Source organism: Peromyscus californicus, unplaced genomic scaffold (genome assembly GCF_007827085.1).
Source record: "Peromyscus californicus insignis strain IS unplaced genomic scaffold, ASM782708v3 Scaffold_13__1_contigs__length_99412109, whole genome shotgun sequence".
In the NCBI taxonomy this organism is placed as follows: Eukaryota; Metazoa; Chordata; class Mammalia; order Rodentia; family Cricetidae; genus Peromyscus; species Peromyscus californicus.
The window spans coordinates 56,640,225-56,665,665 of NW_026294424.1; the positions used below are offsets into that span (position 1 = coordinate 56,640,225).

A 25,441-nucleotide genomic window follows, 5' to 3' on the forward strand; every position below is an offset into this window, starting at 1 on the left:
CACATTCCATGAAGAAGATAATCCTTCACTGAACATACAACACAATGTTTTCACCCTCATTAAGCATATATGTGGATCCTAGTTTGCTTTGATCTTTGGTGAACGAATACTATGTTGCTAAGCTAATATGGCCTTGTTAATTGAATTTATACATATAAATTTTTGGTTCCAAGTAAATATGTTGAAAAATCCTTGCTAAATTAGAGAGTCATTTACAACCTCTTTAAACGGGAGACAGTTGAAAGAGGATCATATAAAAGGCAAATAAAATTTGGACACAAAAATCAAAGACAAAATAAAATAATCCCATTTGACAGACTTTAAAGAAGACTCTTTCTGGCTGAAGAAGCTTTGTGCACACACTTGGTTTCTGTATTACTTTGGTCCCCTCTCCCAACACACTCACACACTCGAGCCCATAAGATTTTTCAATACCCTCTCCTCTGCACACTTTCGGTCTGTACTGATGCCATCGGGATATCATCTGTTTTTAATAGATACCCAAATTAACTTCTTACTTCAGAAAGTGAAACAGGTCAGCATCAAGCATTTCTCCCTCCCTCCTCCTTTGCAGTTTTTAAACACATTTAAGGAGTTGGTATCACTTCCTGTGGTTTTCAGATGAGTTAAAGATAGAAAAAGAACTTTCCGGCCCTGGGAGAGTTTTTTCTTCTTACTGTTTCCCAGCCAAAGGTCTATTACTGGTGTAAAATATAAAAAGATTCTCACATTAATCATTAACAAATGTATGCATCTGGACAGCCAACCAGTGCTAATAACCAAACAGGAAAAAAAACTGAAGTTCACCAGTGTGTACAACAATTTCACATATAAACACTGAATGAATTAATGATTAATAAGAACACGCAGAGACTTAACCTCATACAACCACTTTGACTACCGGCCTTTTTCCATCTGATCCCGTCATCTACGGGCTCCTTCCTAAAGCTCCTTGGCTTGTTTTATCTCTTCTCTTTTCATAGCAATGCCCTGCAGAGTTAGTCATCTGGCTTTTCCCTTCCAACAATCCAAGGATCCCCAGATTCCCAACACTAACAATTGGAAGGAAAGGCAAAAATCAGTCAACACGCGTTCTTTACTCCTTGAATAGCCTAGCCTCTCTGTATCCATTGTTTTCTTCCTCCTTTCCCCCATTCTCACAAGGCAAGCAAATGAGTTTCTTTCTTCTCAGTCCCAACACAGTCCCAACAGTCATTAGGGAACTCAAGAGGTCTGTTGGGAGCCCCACCTGCCTTACATTGAAAGAGAATATAAGAGCTCAGTAGAAAATGTCATTTTCCATTTTAAAATATAAACAATATCTTTGGGGAGGACATTCCTTAAAGCCCTACTCCATCCTATCTTTCTTCCCTTGCCAATTTTAAGAATTATCCCTAAGGTACTTTCATAAAAAACTCCTTCCCTGATGAACCAGTACAAAGCCAACCAGAGAGTTTTCCTCCCAAAGTAAACTCTATTTTCCCTACAGCAGTTCCTGCAATCTCTCTCATGTATTTGTTCACTTACCTCCCAAACCCCACCTCTGCTTTACAGGGACAAAGTCCAAAAATGTCTCATTCTCTACTTATGATTAACTATGAACACTAAGACCCAAGTAAAACCACACACACATACACACACACACACACACACACACACACACACACACACACACACACACATGCACTAAAATGGTTGAAAGAACAAGTAATATGACTAAGCACAGTCCTTTTAAAACACAGCAGGAAGACAGAAAAAGAAAACATCCACACCCCACTCATATGCAATCACCTTCCTTTATAAAAATAACAGTTGCGGAAGGGCAGTTAAATTTCTGAAAACTCAGAGTTAAATCACAGCCTGCAAGAGCAGCAAGTGAAAATGGCTCAAAAGCTATGTTAATACACCTAAATTCAGATCATTTAGTTGCAGCTATGTGGACCCATAAGCTTTCATTCTTTTTTTTTTTTTTTTACGTGTGGAGGTTTATAGAGAATTTGCTTGTGTGCGCATGTGTATGTGTGTATACATATACATGTGTCCAGGCCTGTAAAGTCCAGAAGTCAATCTCAAGTATCTTCCATTGTTCTTCATCTCATTTTTTTTTTTGAGACAGGGTCTCTGACTGAGGCGGAATTTTGCCATTTGTGCTATACTGTGGGCTATGGAGCCCCTGGGACCTGCCTGTATTTATTCTCAGATCTGGGCTTAGAGATGTGAACGGCCATGTCCAACTTTTCACAGGGGTGCTGATGAGTCTAAATGCAAGCTCTTCACAGTCTAAGCCACTTCCCAGCCTGGATTCTTTCAAAAGCCAGGAGTATCCAACTGTTTATTTGACTATGTATGTTGTCATCTACACAATTCAAGCTCAAGCACAATGCCCTTGGGTTATAAACATACAAACAAACAAAAATAAACCTTTCCTAGTTTTAAAGTCAGCTTAGGGTTCTGTGTTGGACTGAATTCACAGCTAACCTCCGCTGCACTGCAGGCCAGTCTCGTTGCCTGTGTGGGGTACCAGAGGTATCATGCAAGAGCCTAATGGAGGAAAATGTGGAGGGCAGCAGACTGTTGGGGGCAGGCTGACAGCTCAGTGCCCAGTAGGCTAAGGGCTTTGCTTTGAGAAAAGAAAAAGAAAACTTTAGTCTTGTAACAGCCTTAATGTGTGACAGAGTCTCCCAGCAACTATAATACTCTCAACAGCAGGTAACTACTTCATGTGCTCATCAATTTTAAATCAAGCTCTTTTTAAAATTGCTAAATCTAAGAATATATGGAGTAGAAATTGTCCTGGTCCTGTACAGAATAGAATGAGAATCATATATGTAGGCAAAAGGACACCCTTCTAGAGTAGAAATGGGGCATTTTGCTATCTTATTACAAAAATGTCACTTCTGTCATGGAGTAAGTCTTTGGGTGCTGACTCTGTGGACCGTTCATTCTCAGTCCTATGACCTCCATCTACCCCCAGAATCTTCTCTGCTTCTTGGCCTTCCTGTAACACATATTCAGTGCTTAGAAACTTCCACCTGGCTCCTCACATGGCTCATTCCTTTTGTCCTCAAGTTCTCAGCTTAAAAGCCATTCCAGCCAAATGTCAACCTGGCCCATCGCAGGGGTCCTTCACCCTCCTCCCTTGTTCTCCTCTTCAATTTACTAATAATAACACTCAGCAAAATATTTAATTACATTTTTTGCATCATTCATTTCCCATATTATATTTGAGATCCTTAAATACAAAATCATTTCAGTTCCATTTGTCCCTGGAAACCCAGTGATTACAGGATTCCCTAGTACCCAAAATATACTCATCAAATGTTTACTGAGTAAATGTGTACTGCACACACACAAAAAAAGTATACTCGAATTTGCATTTTATAAACATGACTCACTAAACTTTTATATTTTTATTTTTTAATACTAAGGATCAGTTTGATTATATGAAAAAAAATTTTTATAAGACTACCCTGTAATTAAAGGGAAAAGAGGAAAGCCTACAGGAAGCTCTAAAAGCTCATTATTAAGTCGAAGTAACTACAGGTACAGTTTAGAATTAAGTATTTTCTTTAACCAAAATCTCCCCGTACCTCCTGTCTTCAGCCTGAAGTAATCACTTTTGGACTTTCTGTTTTCATAGATTCAACTATTTAGTTTCCACACATAAATTGACAACTTTGCAATTTTAAGAAGAATAAATTCTTGGTACCTAACATACAGAGTAGTGATTATAGTTAATGATATATTTTTACACAAAGTTGGATAAAATAATAGCTCTGAAGGTCAAAACTGGATAAAAGATTAGGTTTCAATTGTGTGAGATGACAGACATGTAAATAATCCTTGTTGTGGTGAATGGTCTGCAATGTGTACATGTGCCAAATTGTCCAGTTATGTATATTATGTACCATGTTTATCAATTATACTTTTAAAAAGCTAGGAAAAATTAAATATGGTTAGTTATATGATATATTTATTGATATTTATTTAAAATTAAAATAATCAATATAAAATATATCTCTAAGATGTACGTTAACTTAACATTGAATAATCTACGTTGCTGACTAAATGTGTCAATACCCAATGATCTATTTTTTGCATGTAAACGTCAATACTGAATTCTAATAATAATATAAGACAAGACAAAATAATAAAAGGGAATTACATCCTCTTTTATACTTTTAGGCTACTTTGTAGCAAATATAAACTTGAATTTAATATCACAATCCTACAAACTCAAATGTCAACTAAACAAAAAAGAAAGCTCTTGAGGAGTATTTTACTTCTAAATTCCAATGTAAAATTTTTATTTCTAAATTTAATTTAAGTTAATTTAATTATGGCTGGGCATAACAGTGTATGGTAAGTAAATACAGCACGAAGGAGGCTGGGGCAGGAGATTTATCAGTTGGAAGATAGCCTAGTAAGACACACCCCATCTGTTTTTTCTTTTTTTATTTTAAGTACTTTAATGATTTCTGTGTGGTAACATCTGTCCTTTGAACTTTATTTAACAGAGACTAGAGAGATGGCTCAATGGATAGTGTCTGGCCTTCAAACATGAATATTGGAAGTCAGGTTAATGGCACCCACATAAACGGTGCATTAGTATGGAAGCTTGTCTGTAATCCTTACACTGGGAAGTAGAGGCAGGAGGATTCCGGAGCAAGATGGATAGATAGAATAGCCAAATCACTGATGTCTGGGTTCATGGGAGAAACATTGCCTCAATATAATAGATAGAGAGAGATCAAGGAAGATTCCCAATGTCAATCCCTGGCCTCCAAACAAACTCCCACAAGCATGCATGTGCACCTATACACACATGCAATATACACATGCATTTCACACACACAAACACATACACACACACACACACACACACACACACACACGCATAACTTTGCATTCAACAGCTGGGTTGGCTTCATGGAATTCTAAAATCAATAAAAAGGAATTATGAAAGGCAATGCCATGTTAGCAGTGTTCCTGGTGTGATGCAATGCAAGTTAAATCGGTCATAATAATGCATTACAGGGAAGAAATATTCAAGTTCCAGTCAGTAACACACATAATGCTTTGTTCCAGGCACTGTGCCAAACCACTAACAAACATTAACACATTTAATCCTCCAAACAACCAAAGGAGAAAAGGAATATTAGCCTTACCTTACAGACTGAGGCACAAAGTCACAGGCTAGTTATGTAATCCCTCCTCATCACACTACCAATACAGATACTCTCTTCCTGAAGACTGCTTTCTTAACAGACATCCACAACAGTCTCCAGGACATCTAACAGCCAAACAGTCCAGTCATGCCAATAGTTAGTAGTAAGTGATAGCATTTGACCTCTACATGGTTTACACATAAGCTCAATTTTGAAAACTGTTTCAGAGTCCCTTCAGGAATAAAGGCAACACAGACAAGAGGTATATTAGCCTGGGTCTTAGCTTCTTTCATTTTTAGTGTTCTGAAGGGAAACACTTCTTGAAGAAGCCTTTTCAGAATAATTTATAAGGCTTGTGAAGTATCACCATACAGTTTTCTATAAACTCTTCCCTTGAGCTCTGGTAGGGCAGGTGTTTTGAAGCTTCAATTGCTTTCATAAAAACAGCTTCAACTCTTATTGTCAGGTTTTGTCTCAAAATGTAGATCTTAGAAAGCTTTCTTTCAAAACAGTGTAAATACATGCAATTAAATCTCTATTCATTAGGGAGTCACACAGAGGCACTCTCCTCTAAATTCATTTTTAAGGGCAGCAGGGTTTGGGATTTTTGTTGCTGTTTGTGGTGGTGAGGGTAGTGGTTTTGTTTCATTGTGTTTTGTTTTGTCTTTGATACATGGTCTCATCATGTAATCGTGGCTTGCCTGGAACTCACTATGTGGACCAGGCTGGTCTGGAACTTATGAAGATCTAACTCCCTCTGACTCCCAAGAGCTGGGACAAAAGATGTGAGCCACCACATCTGGCTTTGCTTTAATTTTTTAAAGATTATATCTTTAAGTTTTGTTTTTTTAAAGAGTTTTAACCTGATAAACATGCTAAGCAACAACATTAACAAAATGAGAGGTACCAAACTGTTGTATTTAAAATTCACAACAGGAATGACCCTGAAGCCATCTGGTCAAATATATGCCTTTTATTAGTCATGGCATTTATACTCAGAATGTATTTTACATTTACTCTAAATAATATCAAAGGGAAAAAAAGACAACATCAGCATCTGCTGAGGTCATCTGCCTCCTTTGCATAATACTAAAAATATGCACTATCCTCTCTTAGCCACTGCTCTGACACTATACAGGTTCAGTCTGTCTGGAACACTACAGTCTCGACAGCTACGTTTTTATTTACCTAATTACTCATCGTAGTTTGCTATTCATGTCTCTAATTCCTTTCTAAAGTATGAAGCTTTTAAATGACACAGTATTAAGAATGAAGTAATTTCAACAGAAGTAGATGCAAAATGATTCTCCAGTATTTCTATAAAATGTCAGCAGTTTTCCAAAGTGCCTTTCCTCACTTTTAAGCAAATCCAAGCACTAGTTTCTGAGAGTATCTCACCAGATGCTTGGGCAACAAAATAAACACAGACTTCTCTTCAGACTCAAGTTCCAGTTCTTATACTTAAGTCATACTGAAAAAAAATATTGTTTAGCAAAATATTCCAAAAACTCAATTAAGTTTTTGAACATTATTTTTATTGGTATACTATTATTTGTACGTATTTATAAGGTAAAAAGGTAAAAATGGATGTTTTCATTCGTGTATATATTTCATTAAATAACTCAAGGTGATTAGTGTATCTATCATCTTAGACATTTGTCATTTTATGGTGAGTCCCTAAAATTCTTCTCCTCAAGCTATATAGTGGATCATTGCTGATTTAATTCACAATGTTGAGACATGGAACACTAGACCTTACTCCGATCTAAGTATGACCTTGTACTGCTTAAGTAACCTTGAACCACCTCTCCTTCTCTCTCCCTCTGGTAGCCACTATTCTACACTCAGCTTCTTTGAGATTGATTTTCGATTCCACATCTAACAATGCTGGCCTGTTTCACTGCAAACAGTGCCTTCCAGGTATATCCATGTTGTCACAAATGTCATAACTTCATGTGAAGCCCAAGTTGTATGTGTATGTACATGTGTGTATACACATGTCCACAATTGTACACCTGTGTAGACCAGAGGTCAAAGTCAGGGGGTCTTCCTCAGTTTCATTCCATCTTAGTTTTGAAACAGGGTCTCTCACTGCACATGAATTATTAATTTGACTAGGCTGTCTGGCCAGAAAGCCTAAGGAGCTCTCCTGTCTGTTTCTCTATGCACTGGGGTAACAGGCTCACACCACCTGCCACAGCTTTTTATGTGGGTATTGGGACTAAACTCAGTTCCTCAAGTTTGTGCAGTATACACTACAGCAGTTGGCACTCTCCCAGCCCCATGAAACCTGAATTTTCAGAGACTAGTAGTTATTGGACAGAATATATGAAAATCTATGTTAAAAATCCACATTACTTTCTGGGTCATCCTTATAAGACCCCAACATATACAATGGGGATGGAGTGAGTGTTCAGTGGTTGAGTGTATTGCCTGGTCTTCCAAAGCACCCACATTTAATTCCCAGCACCCACATAGAGGCTAAAAGCTGTCTATAATTCCAGTTCCAGATACTCTAATGGGTATAGATAGAAAAAAAATACAGAATACATAGGGTTCTGTTCTTTCCAAGGTTTAGGGCATCCACTGAGGGTCATAGTATCCTCAGTGACTAGAAGAAGGGCTACTATATCTCAAAAAGGGTTGTGAAGGGGAGGGCAAGGGACCGACAATGGACCTGGAATATATGAGATCCGGTTTCAAATAAATAGCAGTTTCATGCAAAATAAAAAGTATTGATATTATCCTACATAACTCAAACATGAATAGCTTTGATAGTCGAGGATTCAATTAAATTACAGATACAGTTTTTAGATAACCATATTAAGAGAATAACAGCAATTGTGTTTATGCTGGAGGAGAAGATAGTGATAAAAATAATAAACAGATCTTTCTCAGTGTCATACCAAAAATTAACTCCTAATAACAAAAAGGCCAAGCATATCAGAACACAATACTAGTAACATACACAGCAGAGGGGGCAATGAATGTCAAAACAAACCACTGAAAAGTTGCTGAGTAACATTTCAGAGTACAGGTAATTGTAACCTGACAGAGGCATTACAGTATGTACATGTGTGTGGAAAAATAATATTATCATTAATTCATTTGTTATGCCTCTGTGTGTCAGTTTAAAAATTAGGCTATGGTTGTAACTCAGTGAATCAGCACATGATCAACATGTGCAAAGCCCTGGGTTCAAGAAAACTGAGTCAATTTTCCAGCTCCAAGGAAATTCAATACATAGAGTTCTTAAAGAAACAAATACATGAAAAAGTTGAAGGAGGCCTGTGAATAAATTGTAGAGGAAGAGGGGTTGCCATGTATTTTGGCCTGTGTATTTGCTTGTTTAGAAAACTTTCTGACTTAAATAATATGCTTTCAGGGCAGTCAAAGGGACTGGGTGCTGTGGGATGTCTTTCTGTACGCTGTGAATATGTGTTGCTCTGATTGGTTGATAAATAAAGCTGCATTGGCCTATGGCAAGGCAGCTTGGAGGCTGGCAGGAAATCCAAGCAGACATATGGAGAGAAGAAAGGAGAGGAGAAAGAGAGACACCAGCCTTCACCTAAGGAGCAGCAAGATGTCAGCAGACCAGTAATGCCATGGCCATGTGTCAACTTATGGATTAATAGGAATGGGTTAAGTTATAAGAGCTAGCTAACAAGAAACTTAAGCCATAGGCCATACAGTTTGTAAATAATATTAAGCCTCTGAGTGATTATTTTATAAGCAGCTGCGGGCCATGGGGCTGGGCAGGACTGTTGGGCTGGGTGGGACCAGAGAAACCTTATTGCTATAGCTGGGCTCTCAAAGTTCAAGGTGAACAGATGATTTCTTGACCTTATGTCTGCCAAAGTAAGAAAATGACTAGGACTCCCTGCTAGTAAAGGGACTGAAGGTCATCTGCAATAAAAGTGTTGTGAAGGGAAGGAAACTGAATTTTACTGAGCACCAATTAAGAGTCAGCTCTAAGGATCCTACACAGCTGATCTTGCTCTTGACCTTACACTAGTATGTGGGAAACACAGGTGTTGAGTTCTAAGCAGGTTTGAGTGACATTTTGAAAGAATGGCATCTTGGCAGTTCTAATTTAGCCGGTCTGGCTCCCATGACCTTATGTGTTTTTCTGCATCCAGACTGACTGAATTAGTCAGTTTACTTTAATGGAAACTAAAAGTAATATTTCCCCCGTCAGACTGCAAATAAAGTGTTTTGTTTCCTTGTCACAGGCTTTATAGGTAATAAGTGATTTGTAAAATGCACAGTTGTTTCACTACTATAAAAAAGATAATAATAACCAGAGATTTTGATTCAACTCTCGGTTTAACCAAGTAATTGCTACTTAACATTTTGGTCAGAAAAATAAATGTGCCAGATTCCCATGGTCGCTTTCCACTACATTACAAGGACATCTGAGATAACCACATTCCTGCATCGGGGTGGGGAACTGCCCTACGAAAACAGTCCAGGTGACTGGACGCGGGCTGAGAAGTCCTTCACAGACAAAGGTATAACATCATGGATTCTAAACTCCCAAGAAATCACAGGCTGGCCTCACCTGGCCTTACCCAAGGCTTGTTTGACCTTCCCTTGACATCGGACCTCTGATTTGTTTGTTTGTTTGCTTGTTTCTTTTTGTTTTACATTTCCCTGTTTCACTGGAAGTCTAATTTCACTGACCGCTTCTCCCCACCAGTCCTGGAGCATTTTCTTTTTCCATCTATAATATCAACAACCACTTTGGTCTTACTCTGTCCCACTCTGCAGCATTTCCTCACATCACCCGCCTCAGGGCATTTTTCCCTCCTGGCAACCACAGAAGTGCTTCTCCTAAAATGCCACTTCCAAGTTTTATCTGAGTCCAACACAAATGGCGTTCCCTCCCTCTCAGGCATCTCTGAAGAAGCGTTACTCAATGCCCTGCAACCTTACAACTGTACTCCCTGACCCTTTCTCAACGGTCTAACATTTTATATATTTTTTTCTGCCCTGCGTGGAGACTACAGAAAGGCCAAGGAGGCATCTTGATCCTGTGTGCATAACCTCCACTGATCCCTAAGCAATCATATTTGCAAATTGCTTGCTATGCTATCCTCGTATGCTCAATCTTCATCATCCCAGGCTCTTAACGCCGTGTCAGGCAGTCAGTCCTACGGTTTCAAAAACAGTTTTGAAAACAGTCATCAGAGTTAAAAAATAAAATAAAATCTTAAAAGATCCTGTCAAATGAAATGTGAATTCCTTAATATATCATCTTTGTTTTTATAAATGCACTCAAATTGTAATTCTATACACACAAACACTCATAAAAGATTATGTTTAACAATTAGAATTTAATTCTCTATTATGGATAGTCTTCAAGGTTTCAACATGCATCTCCTAGAAACTGCATAGCACATTTAGCCATGTTCTCTGACCTTTATAATTCCCAGGATTCCTCCTCCAAGTGAAATGTTGGAGAAATGGCACGATAAAAGATATGCAGTCTTTCATACCTGTGCCTATACAGATATGAAAAGGTTGAGATGATTAATTACAAGTTGGGGAGCTGTTGATCCTCACAGCCCAATTGGATATTTTTAACCAAGTATCACCAAATACGTTTTTTTTCATGTTTTGTCTCACTTGAAACACTGGTATTAGCTCAGTACTTTTATTTCTTTCTCGAAAAATTAATATATAACTACTGTATTTACATTATTTTCAACCCTTGTTCTCCCTCAATTCCTCCTGTCTCCTCCTCTCCCTCTAAAACTCATGATCCCTTCTGGAATCATTGTATTTTTTTTTGGGGGGGGTGATAAAAAAATGGACATTTCTCCTTTTATTTATGGAATCTGGTGCCTGTGGTGTGACACCTTGCATAGCCTTGGTGCAGTGGGAAGGGGTTTGGACCTGCCTAGGTTCAGTGTGCTGGGCTCTGCTGACTCCCCATAGGAGACCTCAATTTGGGGGATGTGGGGATGAGGGGTGGCTTGGGAAAGAGGGCTGGGGAGTAGAAGGGAGGAGGGGGGGTCTGTGGATAGCATGAGGACTGAGTAGAAAATTTCTTAATAAAGAAAAATAAATAAAATAAAACTGGAATCATTGTTGAATATGCATGTGTGCGTGAGAGTGTGTGTGTGTGTGTGTGTGTGTGTGTGTGTGTGTGTGTGTGTGTGTATGTGTGTGTGCGTGTGTGTGTTAAGGGCTAACCACTTGGGATTGGATAACCAGGAGACTGTCTCTAGACAAGATTGATTTTCCCTCTCTCAGCAGCCATTAATATCATATAACTCTTCTTCTACATGTGAGGACTTCTGAGATTTCCCTCATCTATGTTGGAATATCAACTGGTGCTCTCACTGTGCTGCTCTTATTTAGGTAATCACATTTTTGAGATTGTATCGTTGCAGCTCACCTGTCATATAGAGAAGATCCCACCTTTCAATAGATATTCTGGGTTGATGCTATTACAATCTTTCTAGCTCCTTTTTTTCCCAGTGTTCTCTGAGCCTTAGGTACAGAAGCTGGGCACCAATGATTAGTTGTTTACATTGTAACCAGTCATGGCTTTCTGTAATGGACTCTTTCTACTTAATAAAGTAGCTTCTTTGTTAATGGGTGAGAGCTGCATTTAGCTATGGATATAAATTCAGAATAGTTAGGAATTATGCTTGTTTAGGAATATGCAATAGTAGGCTCTCCTCTAGGGTACATGACCTCAGAGCCACAGATAGCTGGGGATATAGACAAACATAAATGGCCTTCAATTGAACAGGCAGAGGTGTCCAACTGGACACCTGTTGGTTACCTGTGCCCTGTGCCCACCTCCAAAATGTAAGTGGCATTATTGCACCTTTGGGAAAATCTTGCCATGCTAGTCATTGTTGTGGTACACAGGCTTTAAGGCTGGGTAGGATTATTGATGTTTTTTCCCCTTGACAGCTTGTAAAGCACCTTCAGATACGATGAGAACCAGTTCTCAGAAAGGAAACTTCCGGGTCAGTTCATGCTCTAATCATCCAAGTCCTGTCCCTGAAGAGTGTGGTGTCTTCAGCAATAAGGACTTATCATCAATGGGGGAAATCAAGGGCAAGGGTAACAGCCAGCACTGTTTTATGAGTCTCGTAGACTCCTGTTTCTAAAGCTCCTTCCAAATGTTTTTTGTTTTCTTTTATTTTGTTTTGTTTTTCCTGCAGTGTTGGGGAATTGAAGCCAAGACTGTGGATGCTAGGCAGACAGCCTACCAAAAAGATACATCCCCAAATCAGCTTGCTACATAATTTCCTAAACCAATAGTCTTAGGCTGCACTGTATTTAAGCCACTCAAACTCAAAGCTTGTGTATAGACAAATCTGACCTCAAAACTGGATTGATCCATTTGCCTCTTCCTCCAGAGTACTGGGATTGCAGATGTATACCACCATGTCTGCCCAACTTCTTATAATTTCAATTCAACTGGAAATGTCTCATTGTTTCTTCTGCTATGTGATAACAACAAATTATTTTCTTTATAAAATTGTGGATGGTTTTTACACTGGGATTACAAAACTCCTGTTTTCCATTTATAAAGGAAGTATGTATTCACTCATATAAAGTAAGTCCATGTTCTATATTTTATTATCTTCTCAAAAGTCACCCCTGAATGAGGACACTTGCAAATCCTACTTGGAAAAGTATTAACTATTATCTTACTAATACTGTATTTTGATCATTCACATACATGGCTTTAAGGGAAACCAATTACAAAAGCACCAAGGGGTCACTGCCCTGCTAATGTATACCCATTGTTTTCAAGGCCACCTGCACATTTTCATATACTAACACAGCGTTGAATTCATCTGCTTGTATTACAAAATCCCTGTAGATTTAAAACATTCCTGTCCTAGAAAAATTAAAAGAAAATGATGTTTAACACTAAGCTTTTCAGGGGCTCATCCAATGACAAATACTAAGCACGTATGTGGTGGTAGGTAATTACTGAGAAGGAAATGTGGTGAGCCAAAGTAATGTAGATGACTTTTGCTAAGGAGGTAATAAGAGATTATAGTATATGAACCCTTCAGAAGAAAATTAAGTGATCAAGGTCAATATGCAAGAAATACTGTTGTAATGTAAAATACAAATGAGATATTAAGGAAAGAACATAGGTGAGGGGTGTGAGCACGATGCTTTCTGAGAGTACATTTTGGTAGAAATGAGCTAGTAGAGGCCTCCAATGAAATCTCATACTTTTTAGTATTTCTATCTTCAGTAGAACATAAAGTAGCTTTCCTACTTTGCTATTTTACTTTTTATTCTGTTTTTTTTTTTCTATCTGGAACACAGTGAGGTAGAGTACAATGGATATATGAGATATGAGCCAACCATCTCTCTAGTTTATGCTTTTAAGGGTCTTGAAGGAAATCTGGCCCCGCAAATAAATTTGCTAATAAGTTTTGTTGGAATGCAGCCTCCTATACCGCATTACATCTTCACAATATCTATGTTTATGCTGTAGCAACTATGTTGAACTGTTGCAATAGAAAGGATATAGCTATATGGCTTAAAATAGTTACCATTTGGCCCTGTATGAAAAGTTTGCTGGTCGCTGTTATGGAATTCAGAATGTCATGTCAATTAGTACAATATGAACCAGAGTCAACTGGTCATGAGTCAAAGTTCAGCAAGCTCTGTGTAAGAAATGAGGAAGGTCACCTTGTAAGATCAGTGAGCATCATGAACAGCCTCAAAGAGCCCACAAAGTCCAACCAGGAAAGGGCAAGTTTCAGATTCCACTTAGACCCTAGTACATGTCTTCTGGCCAGCTACAAATATCTCTTTTAAGTTAAAGAAATATTATCACGTACAAGAGTTTTAAAGCAATGCATGAAAAAAAATTTTGTTTCTCTTTCTTATCTTCATTCATACTGGTAAACAAGTAATAATAATTAAGCCAGAAAAAAACTCAAAACAGAAAAATGTAAGTCTAAAATCACATCATCTTCCTGTAGGCATGTTCTCACAGAATGGGAAAAAAATGTAAAAGGAAAATGTTCTAATTATCCTAGGTGGCCAAAAATGGTCACCTTTCTAAATGTGCCTAGAGCATAAACATATCAAGCCTATAAAGTGAAACAGCATTGTGTTCCACCCAGGAAACTTTAGCTGCAGAGTGTTCCACACCAAGCATCCTCCAACTTTTCCTGTGGCAATTTGCAATCACACCTCCACTCCTTAACCATTTACACTTTACAGACATGAAACACTGGAAAATATTCTAGCTCACTTTTCTTTCTACTTCTTTATTATATGGATTTATATATATGAATACTGGCCTTTGCTTTTGATACTTAAATATGCATTTGCCAATAATGCTGATTACTAACAAGGAAAGGAAAAAATACACACAGGAAACTAGTTTGTCATCACAATGTCAAAAGAAATGAATGACATAAATAACAGTGAGACATACACTACTGCACTTCACTCAAAACGTTCTTTTCCAAGGACACATTTCATGGCTAGTAATTACCTGACCAATACCCAAATTATGTTCAGCTTTACTTTTTAAGAAATATAATTTGTACTCATACTATGCATCAGATTTTTGCTCCTAAATTATCTTTATCTATCCTAATAGATCTATCCTAATAGATCTTTGCTCCTAAAATAATTTTGGATTAAACCAAGGCTTTGCAGAAAAGTCACAGGGGAACAGTAGAGAAAAACAGCACATTTCCAGAACTCACATTAGCTGCTTAAACATAAGAGATTTGACCCCCAAACTAATGTAATAATTCTTAAAGAATAGTACAAATAAATATTTTTAAATCAAAAAGTTGGGATAGCAAAAAATAATTCTAATTAAAAATGCCATTTATCCCCAAAGATTTCTCTGTACTATATAATACAAAAGGGAAAGAATTTTATTTGTAAATATTTCAAATGATATATCTGTTTTAAGATTATATTTAAGGGTTCTGATATTCTGAGCAACATATAAAAACTAAATCTGTTCAATTGAAGTTGAAATATAAAAATGTCATAGTAAAGCTATATTAGTAATATGTGTTCAAATATAAAATAGACATTAAAATGCTTTAAGTAAAACATGTTTCCTTGACTTATCATTTACTCACATTAAGAAAAAAAATACTGGATATTTTTTCCTTAATACTGGATACTGGATCAATAAAAGCAAAGACCTAAATTTTAAACAATGATGTTCTTTTCCCTAACTACAATAAGCACTGTATTCTCAAACAAAACACTGCTCTGGTATGAGCAAAATCCAAACAGTGTGGACTGAGTAATAATAACTCTGTGCTGTTTTGCTTTGCCGTGAAGTACGACACTGGAAAGTACATTGTATTATCAAGTTAGAAACCAATATTATGAATCTAGAGATGAACTCGTAACTTAAAGTTCTGCTATTCCGAACCTTCCTGCAGCACTGTACTTCATGTGCCCTATAGGCCTCGGACACGGTATTTGCCAATATGTGCTGGAAATCGCTTTAAAAACATTTAACTTGCGGAATGTGGGATGGGTACAGAAAGCTGGCAGATTTAGACATGAGGAAGCTTGAATGTATCAAAACGGCTACAGAGGAAATAAAGTGTATCAACGCATACCCTTGAGGAGAAAGTTTGTCCAGCCAGCCTGATTTATCTTTGGCTGCAGAAGATCCATAGAAGCAGGCATAGGGAGAGATGGCATTTGAGATGGTCGACGACTCAGTGTTCCCACTCGTGGAGCTTAAAGGGTAACTGTGCCTATTAAAAGGGTCCAAGTAGAAGGCTTTTTGAGTCCTAGACTTAGATGCCTTCGAATTTTTTCTTCTTAAGCTCTGGAAGCACTCTTCTACTGTTGAGTATTCTGACTCAGAAGCAGAGTCCTTTGGAAGATTATTTTTATCCTCTCGGGGTATCCAAATATCTTCCACTTTCTCTTCATTCACTTTTTCCTTGCTGTTATCATATATGCTAGACAGAAAACAAAAGGTAATCAAATTTAAAATGACGTGGTAAATTTAAGCTGTCAGTTAAATCTTTAAAATTTATAAACTAACCAACCACAGAAAGTTAAGGCAAAAAAAGACCTCAATGTTCAATTACTCAATCTGGTGATTTAAAAAACTCTTTTAGGGCTAGAGAGATGGCTCAGCCGTTAAAGGCTAGGCTCACAACCAAAAATATAAAAAACTCTTTTAGGGACTTGCCACCCAACTCTGAGGATCTGAGTTTAGACGCATTGAACCCCTATAAAAGTCAGAAATGACGATGTGTGTCTATAATCCCAGTGCCAGAGAGGCAGAGACAGGGCTTGTTGGCCAGCTGGATTAGCCAATCAGAGAGCACTAGGCTACAATGCAAGAGGGCAAACACTGCACCGCACTGCTAGTCAACAAACAAGTGAGGGGTCGTGTGCATCACAAGGTAAAAGCTGAGTCGGGTGTAATAGTTACTGGAATGCACTTTTAATTGCTCAGCATATTTCCATGGATTTCAGAAATGCAAAATAAGTTCAATAATTTATAGGAAATAAGTCTCATTATAAAGAAGTTTTTTGCTAATCGATGAGACAAACTATAGGTCATATACATCTTTCTGTTACAATGCTCTAAAACTGTTTTGTAAATAGTCGTGCAACCTAGCCCTGGCCCATTTTGTATCATAAAAGATTCTTATCACTTACTGAGGATGCATTATTTATTTTTAACTCAAGTAAATCCACAACAGTATTAGCTTTGGAAAATGAAGGTAGAAAGTAAAGTGAATATGAATAATAATCCAGCATACTAAGTCCAACTAAACCTCAGAGAAATATGAAATGTAAGTTTGGGTCTTCATTTTTATATATTACCAGAATAACTGAGTCATCTACTCTTCTCAACAGTGAATTTCTAATGCAAGGAACATAATACATTTGTACAGTTCTAAGCTCAATGTGGTTTTGCACTGTCTCTTTTTTCTTTGTACCAACATATAGCCCATCTTAGAGAACAATGACCTAATGGAGAATAAATTATTACATGCTTACAAGATTGTCCCATGTCTGCAATGCATATAATACGTATTTGGTAGTACTCAGATTACGGAAACTTTATAGTCAAATATGCATTTAATGTATATTTTTAAGCAAATTCATTGCAGTTAAAATACTTGGATATTTTATTTCAATCTGTATAAATAAAATATCCTATTTCAATATGTATAAATTTTTTTAACCTTACTATGTCTTTAAGATGCTTTGTTTAATGCCCAATCACAGCTAAAGAAACTAAGTTTAATAAATATCAAATCAATTTTCTATGGGGAAAAAAAGTGAATACAGTCACCAAATACCACATTAGGCAAGGATGAATGAATACAGTTAGTACAAGACAAAAATAACCCGCTATGGAATATCAACTCAGCTTCTAGAAATAAAGCAGCTACTCCATTTACACATGACAGGTCAGGTATTAAAATGAATACTGTCCAGAAAACATCCAGGAAAGAAAGGAAAGTTTCAAATTTAACCAAATAAACTACTTTCTTAGAACTACAACATTATACAATGAGCAAAACATCTACATCTTAAAGCCTTTTATTCTATAAAGAGACTCATCAGCACTCACAGGCATACCTGGACTTCGTTAAGATGGAGTTCCTTGTAGTGGCTGCTTCCTCTTTGACTGAGTCCTCATGGGCCCAAAACTCATTCTTTATAGATCTCTTCTGTTAAAAAATAAATACATTCATTGTTTTGCATGTTTGGTTTAGGTAATAATTTATGCTGTAACCCCACTTTACCAATACCTACAATATTTGACTTTTATATTAAACAAATTTAATTGCTTAGATCATTTTTCAGTTCAAAACAATTTAAAGGAAAACATCAAACTATTTCTGATGTCCTCTGTATTTAAATCAATTCATTATATTAACTAAGAATAATCAATGTTAACTAACAGTAGAACTTACATACTTTTACTCCCTGTATGATTTGTTTGGTTGTGGATTTTAGCTGCTCTCCATAATATAAAAAATCTGTTTTATATTATGGAGAGCAGCTATGGATCAGAATCAAGGCCTTGTACATGTCAGACAAGTGCATTGCCATTGAGCTATACTTCATTAGCTGTTTCTGATATGTACCTTTCTCCCATGTTTCTTTTTATCAAGTCTAAGAAATAAAATAGTAAATGAGGAGAAGTACTAGAAACAAAACTTGAGTTATTAACCTGAACAAAATGTACAAATGCAAACTTCCAGACTCAGGAAGACTGCCTCTTTGAATAAGGCCAAGGAAAGTCTGAGGAGGTTTATTGCTTTATCAGTGTTTAATCATTTTACTGTAGTAAGCTACATTGTGGGAAGTTCTTCAATGCACTATTCTAGACTGCTGAGGTCAAAGTGAAAATGTGTCTTCATGGCCCATAGATTTAGATCCATATCTAAAGGCATAGATTATCCTAACTGACCAAGCTGAAGTTTACTCATAGTAAAGCATCATTACAATAGTTTATAGGAGAACGAAAAAGCATGAATAAGCTACAGAACAAATAACTGCTCATGGAACATAAAATAAAATGAATGAGACTAACCTTGGAACTCTCTAGCCTCTGGAAGAGAAATGTCTCTCCATAAGGAAAGATGGAAGTTGGATTTTCCTCATTTGAATCTTTTGGAGGAATTACAGAATGACAATGGAAAAGATGAATAAGGTGGAATAGTGAAAAAAAATAAATATAAAAGCATTGTTTAATCATTTTATAGCAATATCATAACTTAAAGATTATTCTACAAGAGTCCAAAATGATATGCCCAATTCTTACCTCCCAAATCAACTCTTCTCATGGTCTTAATACATATCACTCACTTGACATGAGGTCACTAACTGACATCAGAATCAGTTACATATGGCCCTGCTAGCCTCCAAAATCCACATGAATATAACCAAGAACACTGCCTATGTGCAACAGAATGGCCACAGTGCCTTTTAAGCTAGTTAAAAAAGCCAAGCATATTTTTAAAAGATGGATCTAACACTCAATAAACAAATGTAAACAGTTCAATAATATAGTATCTATGGAGCACTTAAAACCTTAGACCTCATTTGCTGTAACCCCTCTCAGCTACAGCTACTAACACACCTATAGAGGAGTAATTTCAAGAATATGTCCTGTATCTTCAAACTGCATTGATCTACAGAAGAGAATCCTCAATACTTGCATTTCTTCTAGGGCAACTTTTTCCAAAAGGATCAGTAGCCAGTCATTTGCTAGCTTCTCTCTCTCTCTCTCTCTCTCTCTCTCTCTCTCTCTCTCTCTCTCTCTCTCTGTGTGTGTATATATATATAATACATATATATGCACACACATATATACACATGTATATATGTGTATATATGTGTGTGCATATATATGTATATATATTATATATAGATTATATATTTTATATATATATATATATATATATATATATATATATATATATATATATATATATATGATGTTCTGGAACTTGTATAAGCAGATTTTCAAATAGCAAATAGGAAGGTCCAATAAATGATCGATTCACCAAAGCAAGCGTGTCAAACTTTTCACTGTAGCAAAATATTTTTAGACATAATTATTCTGCAGCTCAGATCACCACAAAACTTTTAATTTTGCTAAATACCTTTGACTAATAATAAATGAAGAGTGTATTTAAAACATATTTTGATGTGAGCATGTGCAAATTTCCGGGAGTCTCAATGCTCAATTCTTTTGTGTTCACTTATCTTTAAGGTTGTAAAATAGTATGGAAGTGAGGACAGTCATCCCCATTATTCCCTGTTTGACAGGCAGGCTGCTGTCATGTACAACTCTAACTTTACTTTAAGATGATCACATGAGGCTAAATTAATTTATGGAGAGTTTAACACAGACACTCACTTTTCAGTGTCAAAGATTTTCCAGCTGAGGTAGTAGCACTTCTTCTGTCACGGAAATAGCTTAAAACAAAAGGAAAAGTTTTGTTATTATGCCACATTGAATTTAGGATATATTGAAGATACACAACCTTCTAAGACTTAGAATTTAAGTAGAAACATCAATACTCAAATGTAGAGCTGACTTGAATTATACATCCAGGACATATCCCACCCATATGATTTTTTTTAATTAAGAAAAAAAATTTTATTCATTTTATATACCAACGATTCCCCTCTTCCCTCCTCTCACCCCCCCCCAGCTTCCACCTCCCAACCTAACCCCAATTCCCTCCTACAAGAATGTAAGGCCTACCATGGGGAGGTACATTTAGTGGAGGCAGGTCCAATCCCCTCCCCCTGTCCCAAGGCTGTACAAGGTGTCCCATCATACAAGTGTGCTCCAAAAGGCCTGTTCATGCACCAAGGATGGACTGTGACCAATTTGTTTTGTATTTAGTATTCAAGGGAGAGACTTCATCAGACATTACAAGTCACTTAAATCCCTTCCCTGTAATACTCAAAATTTCTAAAAATGTATTTGTCCGTGTTCATATGCATTTGATTTCAAAATTGTTATCATGTGTCAAAAACAAACGAATGGAATAGATGTGAGTATTTATGTAGCTATATTGACATGACCTTTATTACATTTTATCAAAAATATATGTTCCAAGAACATATTTTGAAAATACTTCTTCTTCAAATGGCTCACAGTTTGCAAGTCAGTATGACATGAATACAATGAGAGAATAGCGTGAAAACAGCAATGACAAAGCAGACAGTGTACAAAAGATGTATGAAATATCTACTGCACTATGAAAGTTTGGTTGAAGCATCTAAAGGAAGGATCAAGGCATATTTAATTTCTCTTAGATAAACATTTGCCCAAGGAGTTAGAGGCCAAGAAATAACAAAAGAACAGAATCAATGAAAAAGAATATGGACAAAATTTAAAACTTGCTATTACAAAAATTGGCTTTTATAGGATCAATAAGATGGATACATTTCGCCGGGCGGTGGTGGCGCACACCTTTAATCCCAGCACTCGGGAGGCAGAGCCAGGCGGATCTCTGTGAGTTCGAGACCAGCCTGGACGACCAAGTGACTTCCAGGAAAGGCGCAAAGCTACACAGAGAAACCCTGTCTCGAAAAACCAAAAAAAAAAAAAAAAAGGATACATTTCAGTGAAAGAAAATATGGAGAGATAGAGGATAAAAATGAACAACATCAGAAGTGAAAACAGAAGTTCTTACTACAGAACCTAAGAACATAACAGAGAAAAGTTAGTAAGAAAAGGTTTATGCCCAAAGCATTAACGAACTGGACATTATCCATGTATTCAAATGATTACATCTGCAAAGGTTAAACAAAAACTTAATAGTTCTATTTCTTCCAAAAAAGCTAAACTTAGTAATGAATCATCCATTCACAAAAACTCCAGGCCCAAATATTTCAATAGTAAATTCCAACACACAATTAAAGAAATAATATCAATCCTGAAAAATATATTGGGAAGTAGATGACAAATTTTTGTTCCTCAACTTACCCTGCTAATCCAATGTTAATGATAACTAATTAATCAAAAACCTATACATAAATGTTGCCCAAGACATAAATGCAAAATATTAGTAAATCAAGTCAAACAATACATAAAAAGAATAATATAAGCAAGTAAAATTTACAACTAAGACATTAATGTTTATTTGACAGTGGAAAAAAATCTAATAAAAATACAATATATTGATATAACAAGACACAACCATTTGTAATAAAAAAAAAACCCTGTCAACACCTAGAAGCAAGCCTCTTTAACTAGAAAGGGATTTTATAAAAGAGATACTAAAAGAAGTAACTGAAAACTAAGTGTTTTCCTAGACAGAAGGGGATCTGCTCCAATCACTTATGTTCATAGTATTCCAGTGGTTTTAGCCTAAATAACAAAATGAGCAAAATAATATTAAATGCCTGAAGCCTGAGGATGTGAAAATGAAAAGAATCATCCTGTATATGTTTGGTTGGCTTGTTTGCTGTTGTTTTATTTTGTTTTACTTTGTTTTTAACTTTTATTCTTCTCTCATATATTACATCCTGACCACAATTTCTCCTCCCGTTCACTCCTCTCAGTCCTTCCTCCCACCTCTGTCTCCTCCATATCACTTCCTCCTCTGTTCCATTTTACACCTGTAAGAATGGATCAGATGAAAAACAAAAGCAACAGCTCATGCTAGCAAGGATGTGGAGCAAGGGGAGCACTCCTCCATTGCTGGTGGGAGTGAAAACTAGTCCAGCCACTATGGAAATTAGCTGGTGCTTTAAGGCAGGGTTTTATTACATAGCTCAGGTCAGTCTTGAGTTCACACTGTATCCCAGTCAGGTCTTGAACTAGTGACCCTGATGCTACCCTTTAGGCCTTTGGATAATAGGTAAGGGCCAGCACAGGTTCTTCTCAAACAATTCAATATAACAAAATCTCAGGAGAAAGAGTTAATATTAAGAACTCTGATAGTTCAACATATTAGCAATGAATAACTGGGAAAATAACTTTTAAAATTCAATTCTTCTTATAATAGTACATATCAACATGAAATAACACTAAATTAATTTTTGTAATGAATAAATCCTGGGCAATAAAACTGAACGATTACTGAGGAAAAAAAAGAATTCTTGAACATATATATCACATTTGTAAATTGGAAGACTCAATGTTATTAAAATTAAATTCTCCCCATAATGGTATATGCATGTGCGTGTGTGTGCATGTGTGTGTGTGAGTGTGTGTGTGTGTGTAAATTCTAAAAGAGAACCCCAAATAATACTCCAATGGGCTTTAAAATCCAGCAGGATTTAAAAATATATGTTAGTAAGATGACTTGAAAGTTTACATGTCAATACAAATGAGCTAGAATGGTCAACATAAATTTTCAAAGAATAGGATTAGAAGACACACTTCTGTAATTTCAATATTTAGTCTAAAACTACATTAATCAAATCAGCAAACCAACAATAAATACTAGACATACACCAAATGAATGAAATAGTCCAGATATAGTTCCACAATCTATGGTCCAATTATTTGTTTAAAATATATACAAATTCTTACCATGAGCTGGAAAGAAAAAAGGAAGTCATGAATTTTGCAGGTAAGCAGATGGAACTAGAAAACATCATACTGAACAAAGTAACCCAGACCCAGAAGGACAAACATTCCATGTTCTCTCTCTGAAGTTTCTAGCTCCAAATATCCAGATATGAGTAAGCAACCTTGAAGAACTACAGAAATCTAGAAAGTAAAAAGGGACCATTGTAGAGTTTGGAGGGGTGAAGGAGCAATAGAGAGGGGAATAGCAGAACACAAGAGATCTGAGGGGAAAAATAAGAAAAAAATGGGAGGGCTCTATATTGGGAGGGGGAGATAAATACAGAAGAAGGAGGGAAGAGGGTAAAATAACAGTAAAATGTCTGAAAAAGTCATAAGGAATCAAACTATTAACTACATACCTAAAAATATCGAACACACACACACACACACACACACACACACACACACACACACACACACACACACATACACATCAGTGTATAAATATACATATATAGTTTAAATGAAATTATCTGATCTGGACTGACAATGCTCCACCAAGAGCCATAGACTAACAAAAATGCCATCACCAGGCATGAGAAGTCCTCTTTTAAGTTTTTGGCCATGGTTGTCCAAGAGACTCCTAAAACTTTGTAGGCTATTCCTATTACCCTTGGTTGTCTTTCATAAGTGGAGTATAAGTCTCTATTGCTGAAGACACCACACACTTCAGATACAGGGCCCAAAGGATCTATGATAGATCTGACCTGAAAGCTTCTTCTCTAAGGATGAGCTTTCATGGTACCAGAAGGCATAGTTATGCAAGTTTTCAAAAGAAGGAAACAACCTACCCAGCTATGGCACCTATGAACCATAACAACGACCAGAGTCGCATGACCCTGAGGCTTCAATATGGGTATGCATACCTTGACATTAGCCATAACTCTCTAGTTGGTCTTAGAGACCCACTCAATAAGAAGGAAATCATGTCTCATACTGGAAACGTAAGCAACTACCCAGCGTAAGTGAGGTCATGTATCTGGAAGGGGAACCTACAATCTTCATTTTACTAAACGAGTACAGTCCCTAACAACATTCTAACTATGTGTCCTTATACCACAAATACAAGTGGTTCTCCCCTCTCATCAAGGAAACTACTCTCTGCAAGAGACATAGACCATTACTAACAACTACAACTGATCACAACACAGAGTGTGGAACTCAGTCCCAAATGTTACATCCATAAAACAATTCCGGCACATAAGGCTGAGGGATCATTGTGGAAGAGAGGATATAAATACTGTAAGAGCCAGAGGAACACCAAGTTCTCCATGGGATTGTGTCTCCTAGAAATGTCAGCAAAACTATACCCATGAAGTCTCTAGAGCATGGCCGCCTAAAGGTGACCTGAACAAGAGGACAGCAGTAAGCATGCTAATAACCCAAAACAAAGAACTATGGTCAACTAAACAATGCTGAGAGCGGAAGAAATAGTCTTAGCTGGGAAGAGAATACCAACTGGTTATCCAATACCACGTGGTCATTCCTGAAAACATGTACATACAGGTAAGATATGGACGGAGTAGGATGTTTTTTATATTTAGAGGGTTAACAGAATAATGGAATACATGTGATATGAAATTTAAAAGCGGGCCGGAGAGATGGCTCAGTGGCTAAAGCACTTTGCAGGGGTCCAGGGTTCAGTTTCCAGTACACAGTCAGTTGTGGTTCACAACTACCTCTACCCTAACTCCTGATATCCAACATTCTCTTCTGGTCTCTGAGGACGTGTGAACTCACAAGCACACACACACACACACACACACACACACACACACACACACACACGCACGCACGCACGCGCACACACACACAATACATAAGTAAAAATAAAATGTCTTTTTCAAAAATGAGTAGACCTGAAAACTAGAGATGAAGGTAACCTGCTGGAGATGGGGAAGGGGCAAGGGAGATGGTATTAGCAGAGGGAAGGAAATGATATATATGTATCATTTATATGATATATATGAAAAATGTATGATATATATGAAGATTTCATGAGGAAACATCTTGCTTTGTATGTTAACATTAAAAAACTGAATATTTATTTAGAAACAATTAAAACCCTTAATTAAAAAAAATAGCAAAATGGCTTATCCTTGAAGGTACCAGAATGTCTTAATGCTCATGTGATCAACGCTGGACCTTCAACAGTCTCATAAAGGAGTGACACACGATGTCACTCAAAAAAGCTCTTCTCCTGCCA

The 25,441-nt window shown here is 36.8% G+C and overlaps 1 protein-coding gene across 3 annotated transcripts in view; it reads right to left on the reverse strand.

The window, feature by feature from the left end:
* Positions 1-25,441, reverse strand: part of Arap2 (ArfGAP with RhoGAP domain, ankyrin repeat and PH domain 2) — a 177,939-nt gene that overhangs the window by 125,000 nt on the left and 27,498 nt on the right. For all 3 annotated transcript variants that reach the window (XM_052734962.1, XM_052734963.1, XM_052734960.1), the window contains exons 3-6: positions 20,059-20,117; positions 18,727-18,803; positions 17,766-17,857; positions 15,770-16,120 (exon numbers count right to left, since the gene is read on the reverse strand). In XM_052734962.1, coding sequence (XP_052590922.1) covers positions 15,770-16,120; positions 17,766-17,857; positions 18,727-18,803; positions 20,059-20,117 — 579 coding nt within the window. The remainder of the gene's footprint in view (positions 1-15,769; positions 16,121-17,765; positions 17,858-18,726; positions 18,804-20,058; positions 20,118-25,441) is intronic.